Below are 18,663 nucleotides of genomic sequence, written 5' to 3'. Positions count from 1 at the left end.
TATATATATATATACGAGCGTGCAGGACACATTAACCATTTTCAGTTTGTAGGAAATTTTGAATTTCGCCCGGGTGGCGGCCCAAACCACTATCTTTGCCCAAACCTACTCTCATCGATTTTGGACCACCAATTAACTTGCACACGGGACCTTTGAGGTTTTTTGCTCTTATCCTAGAAGGCTGGGTGATCTGATCTTTTCTACCATTAGATCAGGGGTGAGGCTGAAAGACAACAGTAATAAGGAGCCAAGGAGTAACAATAGAAAGGCTGCAGAAAGAGTGAGGAGCCCAGAGGAGGATGCAAAGGCGGTGAGGGGTGGGGCAGAAAGTGTGCGCTTTTCGACGCTATTCATACAATTAGATTGCTGATTACCAAAAACCAATACCATTCAACAATTCAAGTCCCCTCCGCGTTTTACTTTTACTGTGCTTGGGACTCTCATTATTATTTGGTTACCTCCCAACAGACTATCTTTGATGGACTCTCGAAACGGTACCCAGCTACGGACAGTGAAATATCTTCTCAGTCTGTTCGTGTTTGGGTGCTTAATTGGCCGCTTGCACTGTAAGCTTTGTGGGCAGCCGAAAATGTTTCTGAGCTTCCCAATGGTCTGCTGGGGGTAATAGTAAAGTGTACAGCAGAAAGAGCTTGACGTTGAGAGGAGATAAAGGGGGATTAACAAAAGAATACGCCAAAATCATAACTCGATGTTTTTTTTAAAGAAAGAAAAACAAACAATAGAGAACTTTAGTTCGGACACATGTGCTACATACCTTCAAGTTTTTCTTTCATGTTTTAATCTGCTCAGTGTGACCACCATTGGCACAAGGGACAACATAAAGCTGATGAGAATTCCTCCCAAACGCGCCTCAGGATGTCTCGGTCCACCGTGTTGAGTGTAGCTGTCATTCGATCTTTCATGACATCGATATTTACTGGAAGTGGTGGATATACACTTTGTCTTTAACATACCCCCACAGGAACTGCTTTTTCACATTACTGCAGGCAGATTTGAATGACTTCATTTTTTAACAAGATGGAACACCGTGCCATTGGCATCTCGGGGTTCCAGCTTTTCTGAATGAAAACGTGCCTCTGCGGTGGATTGGTAGGATAGCTGTTAAAGACCTGCAGTTGGCCTGCCAGATCTCCGGACCTCACAGTCCATGACTTTTTCTTACGGGGGTATGTTAAAGACAAAGTTTATATTCCACCTCGTCCAGCAAAAATATCGATGACGTTAAATATTGAATAACAGATACAATCAACACATTGGACCGAGACATCCTGAGGCGCGTTTGGGAGGAATTCTCATAACGGCGAGTTGTTGTACGTACTGCCGGTAGAAGCCACATTGATCACTTGTAGAACATGAAATAAAAACTTAATGGTATAACACATGTGTCCAAACTAGAGTGTTCAATTGTCTTTCATATTTGAAATATAGCGGGACGATTTTAGCGTATTCCTTTGAATCACCTTGTTGCGCTATAAATATAAAATTATGCTATTAAAAAAATTATTTTAAAAAATATTACAAGTATACTTATAGGCCTTCGGATGGTCAAGGTGGCAAAAGCAAACCAAGGAACATGTTTTCATACGATTCATTTTACTTCGTAGAAGGATATCGTCGAACCTGTCAAACACGACTATCAATTGTCGAGGAGAAAACAAAACCATCCTAAACAGGTGGTCGTCTTAGGCAGGACAGTTCAAAATGAAGAAAGCAAAACATCAGAAATGACAAACCCTGGAGCAATCAGTCGCAGGATTGTGACAGTGACGGCGACAGAGAATCTTAACAGGACAGGAAAACTGTTTCAAGTGCATTCAAAATTGTCTAAACGGCCACCCATTATCGAGGAGCAAGGAGCCCTTTCAGACAGGTGGGCGTCTTACTCATTCACAGGGTCCTTAAAATTTGAGAAAAAAAAATGGCAAAGAAAATTGTCAGTTTGAACATACTGGTAACATGTAATGTATTTGCCTCAACTCTACAGATGGCCGTAAGAGCAGGTTCAACAGTACTACTAATAAGAGGCTTGCAGCTCATGCAAAACCTAGCAGTTCCCTCTGCAGTTACAAGATGCTCCTCAAGCTGAACGTCATCACTGATGCCTACAAAAGCTTTGGGTTTTATTTTCTAAAATGTTTTTTTAAGGCGTTTTACGGCGCTCGCAACTGCATAAGGTCATGAGCCCGCGGGACACAGTAAGCATTTTCAGTTGGTAGGAAATTTTGAATTTTGCCCGGGTGGCGCCGAAGCCTACTCTTTTATCTATTATGGAACACCAAGAGATCTTTAACATGCGCAACTTGCACACGGGACCTCCGAGATTTTTTTCTCTTATCCGAGAAAGACAGGGGTAGAGATCTTACCAACAATAATATCAGGGATGTGGCTGAAAAACAGCAGTAAGAAGGAGCTAAGGAGTAGCAGTAAAAAGACTGCAAAAAGAGTCGGGAACCCAGAGGAGGGGGCAAAAGAGGTGAGGGGTGGAGGGGGGGGGGGGCTAGAAAGTAGAGACGAAAGCAGACGACAGAACGTTATAGAGAGCAGGAAAGGATGCGAAAAGAGAACATTTTACTTATTTTTCAAAGAAGAAAATTTTCCGTTGCTATCCGGAAGCTTTGGGCTTGCCCAGAAACAGCTACAGTACAAGTGTACTAACAATAAACCCTGTCTGTGTCCCAGACTGCAAGTGAACAGGTTTGTTGTGTCTTTAGGAGAAGCAAACGTTGTCTCCAAAGAACAACGATATAATGAGGGTGTGTGGGTGGGGGGTGCATTAGCTCTCAACCGCACATAAATGAATGTTTGATCATGTATATATGCATGATCTCAAGCCTCTGGGCAAATAATAATTGCATATCACATTCCATGTTCTACAGTATGCTCTAATGCACTTTATAACAACTAATATTAATAAGAAGTTAACTGGCAGATTTAGCACTCACTTTGACAGAAATGTGTACATGCTTGTCAGACTAAATTCAAAGAATGAGTGGATTATCATTTTACTTTAAGTTTTAGTGAGAATTTCACGGCACTTGCAACACAATAAGGTCATAAAAATAAGTGCCAAAGATTAGAGGCCTTTCAAAAAAGTAACTAACAAAAAAAAAGAAAAAGGAGAGATCAGGACGATAGATTTAGGATAGACACGAAGGAGCAAACCACACCAGAGAACCTGCCAACAACCCACAGATTATAATTTTCATTTTTAAGTGGAGACTATCAAACAAATAGAGGAACAAGAAAGCAAAAACATAAAAAGAAATCCAGAATGTATTGCAAAATTTTCTGCTTGTTAAGATATTTATTCAATCTGAAAATTTCGATGCCAAGCTTTCATGAGTAAAGGAAGCGCTTTTCAGGTTTCATCTTCTTACATAATCTCAAGCAAAAGCATAATAACATAATGTACTTGAAATGCTGGCTCTCTTTATCATTATGTATGACATAGGCCTACTTTATCATATTCATCAAGAAAACCACACTATGCTTAAAAACATTAAATGAATATAATATACCGGTAACAAACTGTGCTATTTCTTCTTCAGCATACTCTGGCTAGCTAGAGCTCAGAGGGCAACTGATTGTTTGTCAGATTTTCATCTCACAATGCAACTGATTTTTACGTACAGGACCCTTTTCTCTACAAAAAATGTAGAATCATCCCTTGTCTGACGGGCAGCCACAAGCCGTTTTCAAAGCTACTGTATTAGTCTATTCATACTAACTAGAGGGGCTTCAGTTCTGGGCAGGAATTAATTTTGATTTTTTCCAAAACATCCGCTTGAAGGGCCTTCTCTTTTTTATTTCAGAACTGCCTTCACATGTGACACTTTCACATGGCAACGGCAAAATTTTTCATCCTCAAAAAAAGAATAGGTGTTTGATCCGTCCTGCCCTAGGATCAGGGGGTGTAGAAAACATGAAAAAAACCCCACAAACTAGTGGGGATCAAACTCTGGTACTCCTGGCTGACAGACGAGCACCATACTAGTTGAGCTACTGAGTCCCCCTATGGGGTGCACAAAACAAAAAATTCAGTCCGGAGGGGATAAAAAACCCAGTAATGTCAAGCCACAAAACAATTGAGAGTCCAAGTTCTTCACCGATAGAATTAAAAGCTATTGAAAAACCAAGATAAAACGCCAATGCAAGAAGAAGCACAGGAGACATTTTCTTATTTGCACCTTGGAGCATATCACTCTCAAACTGGCATGTACGATACATTTTAAAAAAACAACCCCCGAAAGAAATGAGACACTGAGCTTCAGAGAGAGAGAGAGAGAGAGATCAGACATATGGCACTGTATGTTAAATGTAACTTGGAATTAAGATTTTTGCTCAACAGAACGTAAATTGAATAAATTCAAATGTATTGAATGCACATCCTCCATCCTAATCTTGATCATAAATTCTTTTCAACTTTAGCAGTATAAGTATTAGTATGGTACATCTAGTCACAAACATACATAAATGGTTGCTTTTAAGGACAAACGGGCTAGCCCAGATTTCGAGAGTTTCCAGAAATCTTGATCTGCACCAAAAGTGGGCATTGCCCTGCCTATAGAAGTTTGGTTTCATTGGTGTGTACATTTTTTTGATTATAGCGAAAATGCTCCTTGTATTTAAAGAAACTGAACAAGGAACACAAATTGTATTTTCGATTTTCTCAAAGCAGCATTTTTCGAGATAGCCCCCTTGTGCTTAAAAGTGACCAAAAAGAGACAAAAACCACCTATTTCAGTTTGCAGTTCAGAATTTAAAAAAACTTCCAGAGCAGTGAACAAAAATAAATTCTCTCAAACATTACTGTAAAAACATAAAAAATTGCTTCTTCCAACTGATCTGATGTAATTAAATGACAACCTCTTATAAAATAATACTGTAGACAACTATTAATACAACTAGACAATGACTTCAGTTTTAATATCTTTTTAACAATAATTTTTAAAAAAGCATATATATATAGTACTAGTAGTAGAAGTAAGTATTTAAAAAAAAAAAAAATTATGAGAAAGAATTCAATAAAAGACAAGCTGCAATACAACATAGGCCTAACCATCTCTAGGTTACTAGAACATAAAACCCAAGAAAAGAGTAACAAGCAGCAATTAAGTCACAAAATAAAGCTTAACACAAATTACGAGATAAAAATTGGATACAAAGTTTGCCGTTCAACACATACACAACATACAAGTGTTCAACAAAGAAAAAAAGAAATCTCAATTGTTTTGCTTGAGTAAAGAGACGCATATTGACACAATAATTGACATATGGTCGCCTTTCAGGACAAGCGGGCTAACCCAGATTTCAGAGGTTTCCAGAAATCTTGACATACACCAAAATTGGGCATTGCCCTACCTTAAGGAGAATTTTGTTTTCATTGGCGTGTATGTTTTTTTGGTTATAAAGCAAACTCTCCTTGTCTTTTGAAGAAACTGAACAAGGGGCAAAAACTTAACCTTAGATTTTCTCAAAACAGCATTGTTTGGGATAGCCTCTCGTGCTTAAAAGCGACCATATAGTGTTGGGGAAAAGTAAGACAGACAGACAGAAACAAAGAGGGGAAGTGAAGAAGAATAGGACCTATCAGCAGTGCCCTCTTCTCAATTGTCTGCTGGGCCATTCTTGAAAGGTCAACTTTTAATCAAAAGCACTGCTTCAATATAAAACTTAAAAACAGAAAGTTTATAGTTTTCATTTCAAGTTTAATGCAATTTTTCCTAACTTTTAGGTTCAGAAGATGATCAGACGCAAGACTTGGACAGGAAAGATGATAAAATTTTGTACATTTCTAACACTCTGGGAGAAACAGAATGCCTGGGCTGATTTTTTTTGGTGAGACGCAGGGCTAGAAAGATTCATTTACATTACAACAGACATGAGAGACTCTAAACATAGTAGAAAAGCATAAAAATTGACTGCTTGAATTTGAAAACTAAAAATGCTGCCGTGTTTTTGGAGTGACCTTATAATTAAATGACCCCTTACTTAAATTATTTAGAAGACCTGCCAATTTTATCAGAGTACTTGGCAGGCCAGCACATACACCCCTCTCTCTTTCTACTGTCTATCAGTATCACACACACAACAAACACCCACATAGGATTTAATTTTCAGGTCCTGAATTTTCTTCATATATATATAATATATATTCTTTGAATTCAGAACATGCACAAAGCATCAAAAATTCATAAACAGCGGAAATAATTGGAACAACCGTGGGCAGATCTAAGAAAACATGGCTGTAAGTTTCATTTACCAAAGTAGCCATTGTATAATATGAGAAAGAGAGAGAGAGAGAGAGAGAGAGAGAGAGAGAGAGAGAGAGAGAGAGAGAGAGAGAGAGAGAGACAGAGACAGACAGAGACAGAGAGAGAGAGAGAGGGAAAGGGAGAGGAACAGAGGAAGGGAGAGAGAAAGAGAGAGGTAGAGGGGGGGGGGGGGAAGAGAGAGAGAGAGAGAAAGAGAATGACAGAAATTTGTTATCGACCTCTACTAAGCCGAGAGCAACAGTGTAGGCCAAGGACATGTTTATTTCATATGTCACATAAGTGTTCAGCGGTAGATCTCTAGCCTTCACATTTCAATCATATATATATGGGAAGTCTGCAGTTATGTAAATGCACATAGGACTATCCAGTACTGTTACCACATATTATATTTATCAACCCGTTTCCATTTCAACAGAAATTGCATGTGTATATTATGTAACAGCTTCCCAGCATTCTGAGAAATTAGGGCTAAGTTAAGCTATAGTAGAGAAATGACCAAGGTAGGTGCAGCAAAAAAACCCGGCTAATCCATGCATAGGTGAATGAAACATCAATGTAAAAACCCCAAATCTACAAATAAGGCATTACGAACCAGACATAATATGTTGGCTTAACAAATGGGCCATAATTCATGCAAAATTTTGACCCAATTATCAAACTTTGTTAATAGCCCTAGGAATAGCATGATTTTCGTTCATAGTAAAATTCTTACATGATGACAAGATTTCCCTTCATTTTGATGTGAGCTTTCTTAGAGACAAAATTTGACTGAAAATTAGGCCCATATCATAAATGAACATCCCCCCCCCCCCAAACAAAACAACAAAAAAACCCAACAAAACCAATATGACATCTACTGACAATCTTATTATACAGGTAGCTTACACAGAAAGAGAGCTCCGTGTTTTTCAAGAATAATAGGATCAACATTATAACCAGCATCAGTGGCTAACTTGACCAATTCATCCCGAGATGAGCATGCACCTAATGCAACACCGTCACTCTCTTGAAAGCTCTCTGGAACACAAAGAAAAGTGCTGATGGCGTATAAAGATGCAGCTTGTTGGTCACCAACATTTGCTTCGTGTGTGCCAGGCCCGGCCATGTCTATAAATATGAGAGTCCCATCGGGTCCTCTCAAATACTTTTTCAACACTTTAAGACCTTTAAGAGGATAAGGTAAATCATGGATGACATCAATAGCGAATATAAAATCGTATTGCTCATCAATTGATTCTGGGAAAGCACAGATATCAATTTCACGATAATGTATGTTGGGTAGGTGACTATACAGAGATTTCATCCTCTCCACCAAGTGCGGCCGGATATCAGTTGCTGTGAACTTGCTGTTTGGAAACTTCTGTGCCATCTTAGCCAGAACACGTCCTGTGCCACTACCAATCTCAGCCACTGAAATGCCTTGCTCTGAAATAATACAAATTCAGAGAATTTGAATGAAATACACGGTGTTCTTCTGCTGGGAAAATTTTGTCAGGTTAGGAGTCAGAGAATATTGGGAAAACAAAATAGAAGAGGTAATAAATGTTAGAAGAAGATCATCATAGCAGCAGGCAGGTTGGCAAAGGTCAATGAACAGACATGGAGAGTATTGGCTTTTAAGAATCCAATTGGAAAAGATAAGGCTTGATGATGTCTGTAAACATGATAAGTCTTCTTAACAATACAATATTATAAAAAAGAACAAACAGTTGGCATAAATGGAAGGTAAACTATGTCAATCCATATTGATTAAGTAAACGTACATGGTCATATTCATAAAAATCTTATAAATAGTGAACTGTCAAAAAAAGTTATTTACTTCCAGTTTGGGAACGAACACAATGAAATATGATTACAAAATTGGGTATATTCTGTCCTACAAGGTATTTAAAAACTAATATGCTCTCAACATAGACTTTTTATTGCTTACATACCTAATCTTTGTTCAAGTCCAGGGGCCTTGGAAAGGATTACACCAACGGTGCTGTCCACAGTTTGCTTACCCATTTCATCCAGAGCATAAAACAGGTTGTCATCATACCTTGCAGCTATTGAAAATACAAAGAAAAATGTCATTGATGGGTAGGAGGTGCTGGATGGGGGGCTATGGGAACAGCGAGAGAAAGTAGAATAGGTACACGACATAATTTAGACTAAACTTCAAATAGTTACCACAGGTGGTTCAAATTTACTGCAATATTATATAACATGAACATTAAAATTAAAAAAATTAATAAAAATCCATCACCTCGTAGTCAGTGGTATAATTTTTATTAGAGTCAACAAAAAGTAAAACCAGCTAATAGATGAATTTGTCCAAATACTGGCTTCAGCCTTGACTTTCTGCCTTCAGAACGGGCTGTCTGAGGTAGGCCTACCTACTTCAAGAGAGATCTGTCAGGTCGCCATTAGAAACTATGGGCTCTTGGGTTCCATTTCGATAAATTGATAGAAGTTTAATCATTAAAAGGAATGTTTTTCAGATAAAAAGACACAACATTATGATAATTTCATTTGAGCACATTGTGACATATTTCTCGCGTTCATAATTTACATTAGTTTGTCATTGTTATGCATGACATTCTTCTGCCTCTGTGGAACTTCGCTTCTTGTCCCCATGTGACATCTAAAGCATTTACATTACAGTAGAACTCGGACTCAATGAAAACTCAGATTCAAAGAAAGGAGTTGGATTCAGCTTTTTTTTCTCTTAATAAAAATAGCTAGGATTTAATGAACACATAAATGAGCAAGCTCGGATTCAATAAAGTCGCTTGCATGATGTACAGCCATATCTGATGTGGCTTCACTCATTTTTCTCCCACAACGACCCTTATCTATTCCTGGAAATCATCCATAGCACCTGCATCGTGTACCATTATTTGCTTAGTAAGCCTATTGTTTATACCTTATGCTACCAATCAGGGGCCTTCTTACATTATACCAAAACACACTTTGCTAGCACACACTCATATCTTAGTATGTGTCGGGGTGGGACAGGGGGCCAGCACACGTATGACTATGTGTGCGTGTGTCTGAGGGGAGGGGGCACAAGTGGTCCGAGCGTCGACCGTCAGTAAAGATACAAACATGTCACATTTTTTTTTTCACCGGCTACTGATCACCATTACAATGATAAGCTAATCTTGACATATATCTATGTAATGAATTGCGTGCTAGACTGTAAAGTCAAACATTGCGGTGTTCTAGGCTCTACACAGCAGCATAACCTATTCGGCAAACAGTACGTTATAGATGATAGATGACACAGACGAGCATTTGAACGAATTGGCCATTTTTCAAAGTGTGTGCTTGGTAGAGTTAAGTGTATTTTCCTGAAATTGTCCTGCATTTCTTCGGTATGGCATGAAAGATTAAGCGAAAATGCCTCTAATTTGAAACCAAACTTCTTTTGATCGAGAAAGTCGAGTACATTATACATGTACATTATTTGTTCGGTGTCTGCTGCACAGAGAGAGAGAGAGAGAGAGAGAGAGAGAGAGAGAGAGAGAGAGAGAGAGAGAGAGAGAGAGAGAGAGAGAGAGAGAGAGAGAGAGAGAGAGAGAGAGAGAGGGGGGGGGACGGAGGGAGGGAGAGAGAGAGAGAGAGAGAGAGAGAGAGACAGTAAGCAAACAAGCACCTTAAGTACCACACTTACTATAGGCTATAGATATTTTAAAAATCCAGGCCATATGAACAGCCTAAGTCCACGCTTACACTTAGTCAAAACTGCTTCTTATGACAGCACGTCAGTATTCAAAAATACTTACTGCACGGACCATCCCGGTAAACACACTCTCTCACTGGCTTGTAACTGGCCATGAGGGCATTGAACATGAGTGTTCTCTCATAAACTCCACCAGAACTAAGAGCTTCTTTGCCAGCCTCACTAAAGAAGTACTCTGTAATGCCATTTGCATTAGTCTGTAACTCCACAATCTGACTGCTGGTTAAACTTCCAAGAATCTCTTGCACATATCTGCAGAACAAATATTTTAGAAATAAAATTATATCCAAAAACTTCATAGTGTCCTGACACATATGAGACTGTACATGATTTTTATAACTATATAATACACAACAATAAGTACATAGTACATTAAACAATAACCTACAGACTTGTAGGCTCACTCATAAGCACACTTTGATTTTATATTCTAGAAAATAAATGCAGGTCGCCAACAAATATGTTTGTCAGCACTATTTTCTTGTCGTCTTAAATTGAAACCTTTCCAAAGAGTGAATTTTACACACAATATGACAGAAATTAGGAAGCGTTTTACAATCCTATAAACTATTTATAATTTAATAAGTTATCGAGAGGAGGACAAAATGGTTGAGAATCCAGTATGTCTTATAAAAATTGAAGTCCCTCCACATTCTGGGAGGCCTAAAACGCTTCTTGTTCTTATTAAACACACAAACAGTAACTTCTGGAGGAATTAAAAAGGTAGGCCCCTACATCAGATTGCTGTTGAGACAGGTTTTCAGTGATAATTGCTGCAATAAGTTCGACGTTATAAAGTAAAAGATAAGTCTGCACTCTCTTTTCTATCTATGAAAGTGTCGATTGAACAGACTTAAATTTCCAGTTTCTGTATAAGGGTAAGGTTAAATTTAGTGATCACAGCCGCGGGATTCTGAATCCAACAGACAATAAATCACACTCCTCACATCATATGAGGAATTTCAATCTCATTGGGGGTAAAGGTCATGAAGGTCATTTTTGCCAGGAAGGTAAAACAGACACATTGCATTTGACATGTCTTCCTAGTTTGTGGAAACATATCTTCTTTTTTATTCACTGGAAAATATCAAGCGTGGAAAAAAAGATAAGATATTCAGGAACAACAGAGACAAATTCAGTTATTTCACAACCAGCAAAGCAACGTGAGACTACAAAATTGCCCCACAAACACCCTATTCACAGCATATGGCACCCTTTGTGTTGGCCCCCCTACTTTACTTTCCCAAATATCTGAAAAAGTTCTCAAAGGACAGCATTTCCATCATGTTGAGGAATGCTTTGTGTCTCATTGGAGGTCATATATGAAGTAAAATGACTTGAAGGTCAAACAAAGGCAGAAAAATGTGTCATTTGCAAGGTGACTGTGGTATAACATGTAGAGAACTAGTGCTGTCGTGAGCCTTAAATCTCAACTTTCTAGTTTGCTCTTTCAGAAGCAAGGTAAAAACTCATTGAAAGCCCCTAGGTTCGTAACATTTAAAAGGTCAAACTATGGGATACTCTTAGAGACCAAAAACTACAACGAACAAGTACTGTGATTCACACAAAATGAAAAGATGTGTATATATTTTTTTTATATTGGCAACTCGGTAAGGCGATTTCATCCCTGCAGGCAATCATGCACCATTTTTAATTGAATCTCTTTTAAACAGTTGGCATCAAAGGAAGAATGACATTAAACTTTTGCTCTTATAAACCCTTTTTTTAAAACATAATTCTGTTTCTGATTTTAATTTTGCTTTCACCCTCATCTCATATCATGCTCAGATTAAATGTAACTTATTACAATAGTTATATTTAGCATTTTTCTCATTCATAACGATCCATTTTAAGTGAATTTTGACGATACATCGCCGTAAAATATTAAGGGGCTTGATCTTTCGGTAGGCTACAGTGTTCGCATCTCATTCAAAAGGTCTCGGGTACGAAACCTGACAAAGGCAGAAAATTTTCTTCAGAAAAAAATGTTCTCCATTCACCTTTCCTGCTCTCTAAACATGTTCAGTCATCTACTTTCGTCTTCTTCTTCTTCTTCTTCTTCTTCTGGCTGGCCTCAGACAGGAGGGCGGCAGTCTGCCGCAGGCAGACAGGTAAGCAGCAACCTCTTGTGGCCTCGTCCAGAGTACATCCGGGCCCGGTCTCGCGTTGTTCTCCATAAGTGGGCCTCGATGTGCTTCCCCCTGCGGGCACTCATACAGTGCATGATGCAGGTCGTCAGGACTTGTGCCACACGCCAGACAGGAATCATTGGGAGCGGAGCCTATTGCATGGAGATATGTCCGCAGGATGGGGCTCTTCGCGTTGCATCTTTGCTGCGATAACACTCTTCTCTGTCTGACGGTAAGGTCCTTCTCTTTGTCCCTCTCCGGTGGTGGCTTCACCTTTCCCCCGACGGAGTCGTGCACTCGCGCTTTCTCCCATGCGTGGGCAATGATGTAACGCGAGATGCACGAGCTTGCTGACGCAATATCGACTGGAGTGTTGGACTGGTCAAGGCGGCCTCCCTTGTTGGCCAGGGCGTCAGCTCTGTCGTTCCCGTAGATGTCGCAATGTCCTGGTATCTATTGTATGTGAAGGTGTCCGTGGATTTCACAGCATTGGCAGATAGTGATCCACATTTTGTCCTCTATCTCAGTACGAACTGCAGTCACTCCGGACATTAAGTGTTGAACAACTGACTGGGAGTCTGTGAAGATGTGGATTCTTTGAGAACGTGGTTGTTTTTCCAGCCATTGCAGTGCGCGGAGCAGGGCGGTAGTTTCAGCTCGGTAGCTGCTTCCGTATAGTCCCGCGGGCACGGATACGCATGTTTCCTCCCCAGAAGATTAGTCTAAACACCAGTATCCTCCTCCACATAACCTGTAGCCGTTGGTGGCATGGCCGTCAGTGAAGATATCGAGGTCGGACGTAGGCAATCGGCGCACAGTCTCGAGAGCTGCCTCACGTCGCATATTATTACTTTCGTCTCTACTTTCTGCTCTCTCTCCCTCCCCCCTCCCAACCATTTTTACCCTTGTCTGGGTTCCTGGTATTCTCTCCACTGCCTCTCTACTGTATAGCATCTCCTTTCTTACTGCTGACTTTCAGCCAAACCCCTAATCTTATGGTAAGTAATTAGAAAAGATCTCTAGCCTTCTTGGATCAGGGTGAAAAAAAAACTTGGAGCACCTGTGAGCAAGTTGCTAACGTTAAAGATACCTTGGTGGCCCTAAAATCAATAAAGAGCTGTCCAAGGCTTCGGCCGCCACCCGAGCAAAATTCAAAATTAATTCCTTCCAAACTGTAATGCTGTGTCCCATGTGCTTATACCTTAAGAAGATGCAGTTGCAAGTGCCGTACACTTACCCCCCCCCCCCCCCAAAATAAAACAACAACCCCAAACAAAAAACAAAACTTAAATGCATATAACCTGCCCTTATAAAAAAAAAAAAATTGGGGTTGCAGGGCTCCAGCCTGTATTATTATAAATATTCCCCATAGATTTAATTTGATGTTTTGCATTCAGGTTTGAAATTTTCTTGAAAATAATTGATTTGCGACAGCTTTACGGCTTTAGTTTTAGATTTCGGGGCCATGTCATGTGTGTATACTTTAAGATACCATGCTTTTTTGGTAGTTCCCACCCCCCTTATTTGAGCCTAGATCAGATCTAGATTTATACGTTTGATGCGCAGCAAGCTAAGATATCAAACCTAAAAACTGCAAAACATCAAATTGGTAAAATCAGGGGGGCATGCCCCCTGGAATATCCCCCCTTCTCTGGGCCTTGGAGCCAAACCCCCAAATAACAATTGCGGGGTGAAAAAGCGCCCGCCCTATAGTTCTGCTGCCAAAAATAGGCAGGCAGTTTGACTCAGATGAAAATGAAAGCAATGCATCATGAGTTTTTTTTGTAATTACCTTGCTCCCAACAAATCCTTTACTGTTGACACACATTCACACACACACACACACTACACACACACACACGCACGCGCGCATCCCCCCCTCTCCCCCACATCCCCTGAACAACCACAGACAGACAGACTTACCTATCTTTCAGCTCTTTTTCGTCAGCAATTTCCTTACAGGTTAATGGCCTTGTAGCTTTCAACAGGGCGTCCGTGATTCCAACATCTCGAGCCAGTGCGAGGGCAAAAACTTGATTGCTGTAATGCAACATATTCATAAACTTTTCACGATACTCGTCAGCCATTTTTGCAGTATCAACAATGCTGTCAATAATCTGTCAACGCAAATATGCAAACCTGTAGATCTAGTCGTGGCAAAATCTTTCTTTTTTTTTTTGTGGTAGTTTCAGCTAGTGATCAAACATCACAGAAAGACGCAAGCTGAAAAGGTGCGTGCAGGGTTTCACTCCGATGAACTATGAACTTCCAGGTGCTCGGTTCCGGCTGACCCTTGCCAAAGAGAAAACAACAACATGAAATATAGGCCTATTTATATACCCATTATTATTGTCATCTTTGACCTTTGAACTTACTCAATGGAGCTCTTTCATACGAAAGGTTAAAATCTACGACAGTGACGAGTGACGAGGACTTTTTAAAAAATGGGCCATTATTCTGAGGTCTTTGCTTTGCTGTGAACTAGATCTAGATCTAGTATGTACTCAGCTTTTCTGTACTGTGAACGTATTATGTTAAACATTTACTTAGATTTGCAAAAAGAAGTGGAGAAATCAGGGCATTTATTGATAAAGCTGGAAATAAAGATTGAAACACAAGATACACTGTCTTGTTGATGTTTCACCTTTCTCCTCTCTCTCTCTGTGTCTCTCTCAGTCTCTGTCTCTGTCTCTGTCTGTCTGTCTGTCTGTCTGTCTGTCTGTCTGTCTGTCTGTCTGTCTGTCTGTCTGTCTGTCTGTCTGTCTGTCTCTCTCTCTCTCTCTCTCTCTCTCTCTCTTCTTCTTCTTCTTCTTCTTCTTCTTCTTCTTCTTCTTCTTCTTCTTCTTCTTCTTCTTCTTCTTCTTCTTCTTCTTCTTCTTCTTCTTCTTCTTCTTCTTCTTCTTCTTCTTCTTCTTCTTCTTCTTCTTCTTCTTCTTCTTTAGGTTTCAATTAAGTCTGGAGCAGACATTGTCGGTCATGGTACCCCATTCCTTCATGTTAGGCTTTTCCTCGCCTGTCCTCACTGATAAGCTCAGTTTTTCTAATTCTCATTTTTTAAGTTTGTCATAACTTTGCTCAGGGTATTTCTTGTTCTTCTTTCCACCTATATATTTCCACACAGTCACAGTTTCTCAAATATATTCGAACTGTTTGCCTGGACAAAGAATCTCAATTCTTAATTGACTTCCCGATGAGTCTGATATGTGATAAAAGACCTCTTTTTAACTAACTGGAGGGCACTTAATGTGTGTCTACAGTGGAAACCATATAACAGGCCCGGTAATAACAGGGATCCGGTAATAATCCGCCCCAGCCCCGAAGGACAAAAATGGGGATAATGGAACCCGCCTCCTCTCCCTTCCAAAATTAGCCGCGGAACTCCACAAAAGATTTTTCAACGGTAGCTTAGGCTAGTACATGTAGTAATTATTTTAAAACACTCTTTGACTCAACCCTGTCCCTCTTCCAAAAATAGGTCTCGTCGGGAGAAATAACTGGTCATGAACTGGCCCAAAGTTCTTGCTCTCGACAAGACCAAGTGCTTGAATCTTACAAAACAAAATAATGGTTCAATCACAGTGGCGACCGTGGGGTTGTAAAGAGGGTGGGGCTTGCCGTGAACAAACATTGAGATGGCTCAGATTATAAAGGGTGCCTAATGACTGAAAAGGCAATGACACGCGAGCCTAATAGTAATAGAACGATCCGTTTCTTTATCTCGGCCTTGAACTATGCAGGGTCAATGTCCCGGTTGTATTCAGTCTGTGGGAACGTAAGCGCCAGGGATTAAGAGACAAACCAATGAAATTTCATTCACCCCAACGGAAAGAGCGCCTGATTGGATGGAGATATATAGTCGTTGTGAATAGTAGTAGACACACAGACCAATCAGATTACTTTTGTGCCTCAAGACGTTTGTTTTGGTGTTCGTGGAGTTTCCCTTCTATCGGAATACATCATTATTATTTATTTGTCCCTTTAGACATTTCTGTGGAATATTTTGCTCTGATTTTAGTCAGAGAAGTACGGTAGTATTTTGGTGAGGATAACCAGGTGGGGCTGAAAATGCAAACCCCCACCCTACAAGACGCCACTGGTGTGTGTGTGTGTGTGTGTGTGTGTGTGTGTGTGTGTGTGTGTGTTGTAATTTCTGTTGTTGTTGTTGATCTCACATTGTGCATTTTCTTATCTTTGATTCGTCAGTTGAGCGATAAATCTACATTGTACATAGCGCTTCGAGCCTTCTGTAAGGGATTATAAGCGCTACTTTAATTCCTATAATATTATTATAATAAATCATCATCATCATCATCATCATCATCATCATCATCATCATCATCATCATCATCATCATCGCCATCATGCTGTATGATGGTTTACTCATCTCTTTGAACATTTAGAATGAAACGTCCTCAAAATTGCTAGTGGCGTTTCTCCGACGTAACCTACTTTTGGAAGAGTGATGGGGTTGAGTCTATACGTTCTTATACTAACTTGAGTTAAAGATTCTCTATTACGTAGTAGATAATCTTTGGTTGAGTTATTGACCTATTTTTTAAGGGGGTTAGGGAGGAGGCAAGTTCAGAAAGAAACCCCAATTTTCTCCTTACTGGTGGGTGGTGAGAGGGGGAGAGAGGGGACAGGCACATAGATTGGATATGGATATAAGATTGTTGATGTTAGTTATATATATACAAACACACGCACACACACACCCACAATTCTTACTAGAATAAAAGACAACATAATAGTGATTTCAGGACGAACAGGAATAATAATTTTTTAAAAAGGTTTATTGTTGCTGTTGCTCTCCTGCTGTACTATTCGTGCTGATGCTACTGTTGTTGTTGTTGTTGTTGTTGTTGTTGTTGTTTTTGTTGTTGTTGTTGTTGTTGTTGTTATTGCTGCTGTTGTTACTTTGGGTTTTTTAAGGTTTACGCCTTGCAAGTCACAGTCGTTCAGAAAAAGGAGGTTTAGAGGATGGAGCATAACATGTTCAGATATGGAACTAAATGTACACTATTGAAGGGTGAACGGCTACAATTAAATAAAAATTACTCATACGGTATGTAGGCCTATTACATTTCAGAAAAAATCTCAGGCTCAGAAACTTAACAAGTAGACCGTGTATGAGAAATGAGAGAGAGAGAGAGAGAGAGAGAGAGAGAGAGAGAGAGAGAGAGAGAGAGAGAGAGAGAGAGAGAGAGAGAGAGAGAGAGAGAGAGAGAGAGAGAGAGAAAGATATGTATGTATGTATGTATGTATGTATGTATCAACAAGTTACTGTTTCTTGTGCCTTTATCTCTTTTTCCCGGTTTATCAACAAGTGCTCTGGTTCCCCCTTCTGTTGTTAGTAATCTAAGTATAGCAACACAATTGTACGTTCGCAGGCAAATTTCTTCGGACACACAAAGCGGAAAGAAGCATTGGAGAATAATATTGTAACAACAGGCAAGTTTGATGGAAAGAGGGGCAAAGGCAGACAGAGGGAAAAGATACTGGACAAGATGACAACATGGCTAGGAGCAGCAAGAACAAAGGACACCATTGCTGCAACGCAAAGAGTGAAGTGGAGGTCCATGATCGTCCACGCCAGTCGGCAAGGCACCGGATGATGATGGGTAAGATCTCAGAACCATGGTCTACTTTTGTCGCAGTCGTAGATTTTAACCCTAGATCGAGGGTTTTAACCTTTCGTGAGGAAAAGCTTCGGGGAGTAAGTTCAAAGGTCAAAAATGACAATAACAATGGGAAAGCCTATATATTTACAAATAAGCCAATATTTCAAGTTGTACGTTTGTCTCCAGCCTCTTTACAACGCTACTCCAGTCGAATTACAAAGTTCTATCAGCTCAGACGTAGGCCTACGTTATTTTGAGAAATTTTATGTAAAAAATCTTGAGTTTCACAACATGTCAAGCCTTTTCGATTCCAATTCTTTGAATATCTTGATGACGACTCCGAATAATCTTTCAATTTTGATAGAATACATAGAACATTTTGGTTTCTGACATCATGGTCTTGATAACTCAAAGCGGACAAAATTGTCAGATAGGACTTTGTAATTTTGTAATTCTAAGGTAGCGAAAGATCAGCCGGAACCGAGCTGCTGGAAGTTCATAGTTCATCGAAGTGAAGCCCTGCATACACCTTTCCAATTTGCGTCTTTCTGTAACGGTTGATCACGAGCTTCAACCAAAAAAAAAAAAAGACTTAGCCAGGGACCACAAGTTTGCATTTGAGTTGACTGTGTGTTGTTGATGCAGCAACAATGGCTGAACAGTATCGTGAAAAGTTTTTGACGATGTTGCATTACAGCAATCAAGTTTTTGCCCTTGCACTGGCTCGAGATGTTGGAATTATGGAAGCATTGTTGAAAGCCACAAGGCCGCTATCATGTAAGGAAATTGCTGATGAAAAAGAGCTGAAAGAAAGGTAAGTCTGACCTGTGGTTATTCTGGTGAGTGTGTGTATGTATGTATGTATGTATGTATGTATGTATGTATGTATG

At 39.8% G+C, this 18,663-nt stretch overlaps 2 protein-coding genes across 2 annotated transcripts in view; one reads left to right on the top strand and one right to left on the bottom strand.

The window, feature by feature from the left end:
• Nucleotides 1–6,539: 6,539 nt before the first annotated feature.
• On the bottom strand, nt 6,540–14,331 carry LOC101853962 (the record flags this gene model as incomplete). Its single annotated transcript, XM_005106288.3, is given in 4 exon segments — nt 6,540–7,721; nt 8,231–8,344; nt 10,067–10,275; nt 14,076–14,331. Coding segments are annotated over 4 exon segments (1,044 nt in total). The 3' UTR covers nt 6,540–7,164.
• A 3,383-nt stretch (nt 14,332–17,714) lies between these two features.
• The window catches only part of LOC101853577, a 9,337-nt gene continuing 8,388 nt past the window's right edge, over nt 17,715–18,663 (top strand). Inside the window, exons 1-2 of the mRNA XM_005106287.3 lie at nt 17,715–18,010; nt 18,233–18,587. Coding sequence (XP_005106344.1) covers nt 18,424–18,587 — 164 coding nt within the window. The 5' untranslated portion in view covers nt 17,715–18,010; nt 18,233–18,423. The remainder of the gene's footprint in view (nt 18,011–18,232; nt 18,588–18,663) is intronic.

Source organism: Aplysia californica, unplaced genomic scaffold, assembly GCF_000002075.1.
Source record: "Aplysia californica isolate F4 #8 unplaced genomic scaffold, AplCal3.0 scaffold00524, whole genome shotgun sequence".
Classification (NCBI taxonomy): domain Eukaryota; kingdom Metazoa; phylum Mollusca; class Gastropoda; order Aplysiida; family Aplysiidae; genus Aplysia; species Aplysia californica.
The sequence above is the reverse complement of the archived record's forward strand: the minus strand, read 5'-3'. Positions and strand labels throughout refer to the sequence as shown.